The sequence below is a fragment of the Lycium ferocissimum genome, chromosome 7 (genome assembly GCF_029784015.1).
Source record: "Lycium ferocissimum isolate CSIRO_LF1 chromosome 7, AGI_CSIRO_Lferr_CH_V1, whole genome shotgun sequence".
NCBI lineage: Eukaryota > Viridiplantae > Streptophyta > Magnoliopsida > Solanales > Solanaceae > Lycium > Lycium ferocissimum.
The window spans coordinates 62,449,936-62,457,126 of NC_081348.1; the positions used below are offsets into that span (position 1 = coordinate 62,449,936).

Genomic DNA, 7,191 nt, shown 5'->3' on the forward strand with positions numbered 1-7,191 from the left:
GTTACTAATAATGAAGGATTCATGTTTATATAGCTACTACCCATAATTCCATACTAATATAAGCTTATTCCATCAACAAATAAAGGTTTGATAATCAAAAGTTCATTCAAGAAAGGAACCCCAAACCCTTTTTAATCTGTATGTTATTGGAAGACTCAAGCATGAATTAGCGAGTTTCTAAGGTGGATTATGAATAATAAATGAAGACTAGGGTTAGATGAACTTACCCCAATGAAGAATATCCTCAGAATCACTTGTTTTGCTCTCAAAATAGTTGTAGAACAGAGAGTAATGAATGAGGAGTGATAGGGTTTTAAAAAGGATTTAAGACATTTAAGTTCCCGTCGATTGCTACAGCAGTCTGCAGTCCGCTACGGCGGGACCGCTGCCGCAGTGACATGACCGCTACGGAGGTCACTCACAACTTCTATAAACCGCTATAGCGGCATGGCCATCGCCACAGCGATACCGCTGCCGCGATATTGGTGCCGCTGCGGTGGACATCAGTTACCAGAATAGTATTAGTTTTGACCATTCTCAACCCCAAATCCGACTATCACCCGTGGCCTCACAGATACAACCCAAACATGCAAACACGCATAAAAATGCGCAACAAACTCACCCTTGTCCTCAGATTTCCCAATGGGGGTCTCGTTGACCAAGTCAAACCCTAATACCCCAAATCCAACTTTCCAACCCAAGTCCCAAAATGAACTCTAATGGATTGGGAAAAGAACCGAACATACCCGTAAGTCACAAATGACCATCCGGATCTCTCAGAATCGATGAATTTTTTAAAAAGGTCTGTTTACCTAAAAGTCAATTTTGGGTCAAATATTTTTCGCTTTAAGGCTTATTATCACAAAAACCAATCTAATATTCACCCGATGACCTCAGAAATTGTACCACCCATCCCCGCAAGTCTAATATAAGCTAATGAAGCTCAAAAAAAGGTCAAATATATAACGGCCAAACGGGTCGTTACATTGACATCAATGAAAAAACTATTGCATATCTTACTAATTTGTGCTTAAATTGTATGAAATGAATGTTTTGTTGACTTAAACAAGTAAATGTTCTTATATGTGTATATGCGACAGCCCCAGTGGCCATGAGTTGAATATTGCTTAAATATTACTAAATATAATCTAGGGATTAACTTTTTAATGATGCCAAAAGGGGAAAGATTAAACTGTGCTAACCAGCTTTACGACTTATATGCTAACATGATTAAAATTTAAGTTCAAGTCGAAGCTGTGAATGTTTGGAACAAGTTGAAGAAACATGTTGATACGTGGTACAATGAGCACAGAAAGACAGAGAGTTTGTCATCATCAAAAAAAGGAGAATTTGTTGGCATTAGCTAGACTAATGCGTATGTGAGTTTTGATGATTGACAAAGGAATATGATAAACAAAAGGCGAACAATGATTGATACCATGAAGAAGACAAACCAGTTCTAGATACATATGAGAATGCACAAGAATGATTGAACAAAGCTAGACATCTGGTTGAACGCAAAGAAAAGTTCCAAACAAAGAGTAATGTCTGAGTGAGCAAGAATTAATGCACATGGAACTCTTCTAACAACCTAATATATAGCAAAAAGACAGTTGCAAGCAATGCACATGAATCAGGTTTACAAACATGTTCCATCAGATACTAACAAGTAGACAAGCACAGTCCAAAAGGAGAGAGAATGATGTGACCTGGCCACAAAGTTGTTCAGTGTATAGCATGAATGAATCTATGAATAGAACAACTGAACAAAGAAGTAGCAAAGAGAGATAAGATGACTCAGTGAAAGAAGCAGTTCAATGAAGAAATAGAACAAGTATGCAGAGCAGTGGATGAATGACCAGTAGTGAAGACATTGTATGAAGAGGATCTTAAAGTGATCAGAGAAGAGTTGACCAGTTGCAGACATACAGATAGATGAAACAGACTCGTGAACATGTTCCAAACAAATCCTGCAGCAATAAGGATTTGTAGAAGAATTATGGCAAAGACTTGGCGGTCAAGTATGAAAGATTCCTGGCCATATTTGTCGAGATTAGTAAGTTTTCTACAAGGAAAAGAAGTCGACTCAACAAGGCAAGAATCCAAGTACAACACAAAATCTTATTGCGTGTTATGATTCAACAAGGAAAGGTTTTGTCACCGACCTGTGGAGCTTCAATTGTTATAAATACCCAAGTCTTACCAAGAAGAAGCTTGCGCACCCACAAAGAGAGAATTCAAAATATTAAGCAAGGAGAAGATTTATCCAGAATATTCAAGAATCCGGGGTTGCGTCCCTAGTGCAAGAAGACAGATTGAAGGAGTTGTTCTCCTAAATAATGTTTTCCAGTTCTGAAGTCTAGAACCTTGTATTAGGTTTATTCTATCGAATTATATCTTTATCGGCTTATTAAAAGGCATAAAAGTAGATACAAAACATTGTAACTTCATGTAGGAGTTTACTACTTTTAGATAGCTTGCTAGTCAGTGTTTGGGTAGCAAGGCTGAGGTAAGAATTAGGTTGCAGAGTTTGGAACTTAATTTTCAGTTGGCTCACATATGTAATGGAGTTTGAGGTAAATCCTGCACCTGTAGGTCATGGTCTTTATCGCACTTGTGAGCCGGGTGGTTTTCATGTAAAAATACTGTATTCTTTATCTTCTTGTTTGTATTCCGCAAACACATTCATAGAACAGGTTAGGTAACGTGTTCTGTCCATAGGCAAGAAGTAAGTATACTTGGGGACAGATATCTAGGTCGTGCAAAGCTAACACTTATGACCTAAATCTTCATACTCTCAATCCACACTAGTCACGCAACTCTGATAAATCAAAATACATTGAATTCTTTTTCTTGTGCTTTAACTTAACTCGGTCACCCCTCCGGACGCCTCAACGCAAGGTATGCGGCCTCGTACTACCCCTTCAAAATCATTGAATATCTTATGGAAATACCTCGTTACGCCTTTAGCAAATACAAAAGTAGCAAATCTTGCAATCTGTGTGTCTTACCACGTACAAATACTCCCAAGTCATTCATAATTGAAATACTCAACCATGCTATCTAGCGGGCAACACTTTGACATAGTCTGCTATAACGAACACAGTCTCACCTCGAAAATATGACATTAACTTTCAAACTAAAGAGATCTCGTCTTATCAATCAACTTTAGCCCGTTCATTCAAGGATGCCATGAAATTACCCATCTTGATACTGCATAAGTCATCTTCTCATTAATCGTATCACGTTAGTCATGTGAAATTGCGCCTTACCCGTCGCCACTCGCAAAACCCATGGCACTTGTCATAACACTTATTCGAATTCTGTAGACTTTCTTCTTCAACTATATACGAACGATGTAAGATAGCGCCACCATAATCCTTACCTGACTCAAGTAATCCCATTGCTTCGAATTGAAATCCTTTTCTTTTTTAAAGATGAACCTTAATCTTTCCAATTCGAGACCATCATGCGTTTATCTTAATTCTTTCAATTTTCATATTCCATTCGCAATAACTTCTACCGTTATCAACCAAAAATTACCCAAACCCATTCTCGGGGCATATCGAAATATCCTAACTCTTACAGAATAGCTAAGCCGATAATGGGATAGTAGTAAACCACCAGCTTGAGCGTCTAAAAGTTTCCCTTGCCTAACTTGAACGTCAAAACTGAATACTCATCCAAGTCAATCGCATCACCGTGCAACCCTTCACGAAGTCCTTCCATCAAAAGTACCGACCAACCCTGATTATTCCAACAAGTCAAATATACCAATGTAATAGCTCAAACCACGACGAGAAAGAATTCTCCCATTATTCGAGTTCTTTTCCTGAGGGGTTTTATTTTTGTTGAAACTGGTATGTTTAAGGCGCACGTTAGCTCGTAGGGCTATTCTCTCGGCGCACAATAGCAAGGTTACAATTGTGACTGACGATGGCCCGACGACGTACATCCAAGACAGCCCAACCTTCGCAGACACTGGTTACGCCGGCGACCGAAATCCAGCAATTACTTAAACCGCTAACATTTGGAAGCTTCTTACCGCAAAAGTTTTAAACTATCACTGAGGAACAGGACACAAGCAGTAGTGAAGGGGAGATACAACTATGCTCGGTCAAAGGGGCGAGCAAGGAACCAGCAGTGCGCAAATTGCAATTTTCCGATGCGGGTACATCTGCTCACCCAACACCGACCTCAGCTGACATCGTTCGTGGAAATCGCAGTGATGGTATGTCTCTAACCTATGTACCGCCGACTATTAAAGATGGAATAATAACAGTAACAATTGAGGAGAATGACCTTAAAAATCAAAAGGAGCAATGGGAATCTGCACTAATTGGCTACGTATTAGGGGATACACCTTATGCAAATCAAATGGAGGGATATGTTACTAGGGTTTGGAATTTTGTAACTAAACCGATGGTGTTAATGCATGATGAGGGTTACTATATCTAAAAGTTCAAATCGATTCAGGACAAGGATAAGGTGTTGAAGGCTGGGCCTTACTATTTCAATAACAAGCCCCTAATTCTCAAACCATGGGAACTTGACTTCAATTTTGAGCAGGAGGCAGTCAGTGTGATTCTAATTTGGGTGAAATTCCCGGGGTTGCCAGTGGGGTACTGGTCACCTGAAGCTCTGAGTAAAATTGCTAGTTCCGTTGGGAAACCACTCTACACCGATGAATTCACGGCTAATCTTTGAGAAAATTTCATATGCCAGAATTCTTGTGGAAGCTGATGTATCCCAGGACTTGCCTGATTTTTTTATTGTTGAAACCCCATCAGGACTTTGGAAACAGGCTATTACCTATGATTGGAAGCCTAAATTTTGTAATGAGTGCATTAGATTTGGTCATGATGCATTTGAATGCTGGAATTATAGAGACTATGAAGAGATAAAGGCTATTCATGAGGAAGTGGGGCAGTTTCCTAAAAAGAGGATGAGGAAACCTAGGAAAAGGAAGCAAATAAGACAGGAATGGATTGCTACAACAACAAATCAGAGCCATGAGAATGCTAATGAAGGGACAACAACAGGGGGCAATGAGAGTGGTGGAGGAATTGTGCCACCACAGAGTAGGAATCCCTTGACTAAGCATGGAGCACAGGGGAATCGCACTAATACAGTGTCATCACTGGTGCAAAATCAGCAGAGGCCAGCTCAAAGACAGGGTAAGCAAGTGCAAAATGATACTCATGCTGTTGATGGTCATACTGGTCATAGCAATAGGGAGCAGCAGGGTGGGGCTAGAGGAGATGGCACTGCTACAGCTGGGTATCAGCCTCCATGATTATAGCAACATGGAACATAAGGGGCTTGAATCAAGCCCATAAACAGAAAGAGTTGAAACTCTTTCTGAATAAACATAAGATAGAGGTGTTTGGCTGTCTAGAAACAAGAGTAAGGGAGCAGAAATCACAAAAAATATTGAAGAAAATGGCTAAGGATTGGAGCTCCTGTTGCAACTACAACTATGCCCCTAATGGAAGAATTTGGGTACTATGGAAGCACACCATGAATGTCACTGTATTAGAGCTCAAAGAAAAATTTATACATTGCTTAGTGGAGGATCTGCTCACACAAGCCACAGTATATCTTACAGTGGTATATGCCGGAATGACCGTCAACACGGAGAGGTGTTGTGGAATGAATTAAGCCGAGATATCATTGACAATGCACACATACCTGGATCCTATGTGGTGATTTTAACAATGTGCTTAGCTCGAGGATAGGATTGGTTCACCAAGAACTCGAGCGAAATTGCGGGATTTCGGGGCCCTCTTTGGATAATAAACAACTTACTCCTCTAAAGGCTCGGGGGTCGGCATTTTACCTCGGTGCAACAAACAAGTGGTGATGATAGAGTGTACGAAGATTAGACCGGGCCACGGGGATTTTCAGTGGATACAACAATTTGGACATGTGGAGGCTGAATACTTAAACCCATCAGTGTCTGATCACTCCCCAATACTTGTAAAATGTGGCCAGCAAGTGCATCTGCATCCTAGACCTTTTAGATTCTATCCTAATGTCATGGAGCATCCTGGTTTTCATGATACATTGCTAGCTGTATGGCAACAAGGAAATGGAAGTCACACTATGGTAAGTATTTGGAGGAAACTAAAAGAGATGAAGGTGCAGCTGAAACATATAAATGCTTATATGGCATCTTACTCACAAAAACTGAGGTTGGCTAGGGAAAAGCTTGAAATTATTCAGGGACAGCTGCAGGACAATCTAGAATGTACTGTGCTGATTGAAGAAGAGAGAAAGCTCCTGCAAGAGATTGAGAAGTGGAGTATGGTGGAAGAGCAAGTGCTGAGACACAAGGCAAGAGCAACATGGATAGAATGTGGTGATTCCAACTCCAAGTACTTTCATGCACAATGGAAAATAAGAACTAGCCAAAATACCATTTCCTCTATCTATACTGATGCTGGGACTAAACTTTCTGACCCTGTACTTATTGAACAGGAGTTTATATCTGTGTTTTCAGGTTTAATGGGTGATTGTGCAGCTGAACTACCATGCCTTAATATCGAAGTAGTTAGAGCTGGCAAATGCCTTACAATCCAACAACAAAGGGCACTAATACAAGAGGTAACTGATGATGAAATTATTGAGGCCATAAGTAGTATGCCTAAGGAGAAAGCTCTGGAGTGGATGGGTTTCCAATTGAATTTTTTACAAAGAATTGGGATACGATTAAAGAGGATGTCTTTGACGACGATAAAACGAGTTCTATGCAACTGGAGAACTTGCCCCTATGATCAACACCACTGCCATCACTTTAATACCCAAAATACCCTCCCCTACCAAAGTAAAAGACTATAGACCTATTGCATGTTGCACCACATTGTACAAAATCATTTCTAAGGTCCTAACTAGGAGAATTAAAACAGTCATTGCTGATTTAGTAGGGCCATCCCAATCAGCTTTTGTTGAAGGAAGAAGTACCTTTGACAATATTTTATTCGATCATGAAATCTTTAAATGCTACACTAGGAAGTGGATTTCTCCCAGGTGTGTACTTAAAGTGGACCTAAGGAAGGCTTATGATACTCTGGAATGGGGATTTCTAAGGCAAATGCTGAGCACTCTTGGGTTCCCTTCCAAGTTCACCCACTGGGTTATGACATGTGTGTCAACTGTGTGACATGTGTGTCAACTGTGTCTTACTCTTTG

General features: G+C 40.2%; 1 protein-coding gene across 1 annotated transcript; it reads left to right on the top strand.

Annotated features, from left to right (window-relative positions):
* Positions 1 to 5,862: 5,862 nt before the first annotated feature.
* Positions 5,863 to 6,776, top strand: LOC132062413 (uncharacterized). The gene is made up of 2 exons (XM_059454986.1): positions 5,863 to 6,606; positions 6,699 to 6,776. Exons 1-2 carry the CDS (start codon positions 5,863 to 5,865, stop codon positions 6,774 to 6,776), a joined length of 822 nt encoding a protein of 273 aa, XP_059310969.1.
* The last annotated feature ends 415 nt before the right edge of the window (positions 6,777 to 7,191 follow it).

Coding starts and splice junctions, on each gene's coding strand:
- LOC132062413 (XM_059454986.1), top strand. CDS start 5,863: ATGATAGAGTGTACGAAGATTAGACCGGGCCACGGGGATTTTCAGTGG. Junction 6,607..6,698: donor AAAGGGCACTAATACAAGAG/GTAACTGATGAT, acceptor TTTTTTACAAAG/AATTGGGATACGATTAAAGA.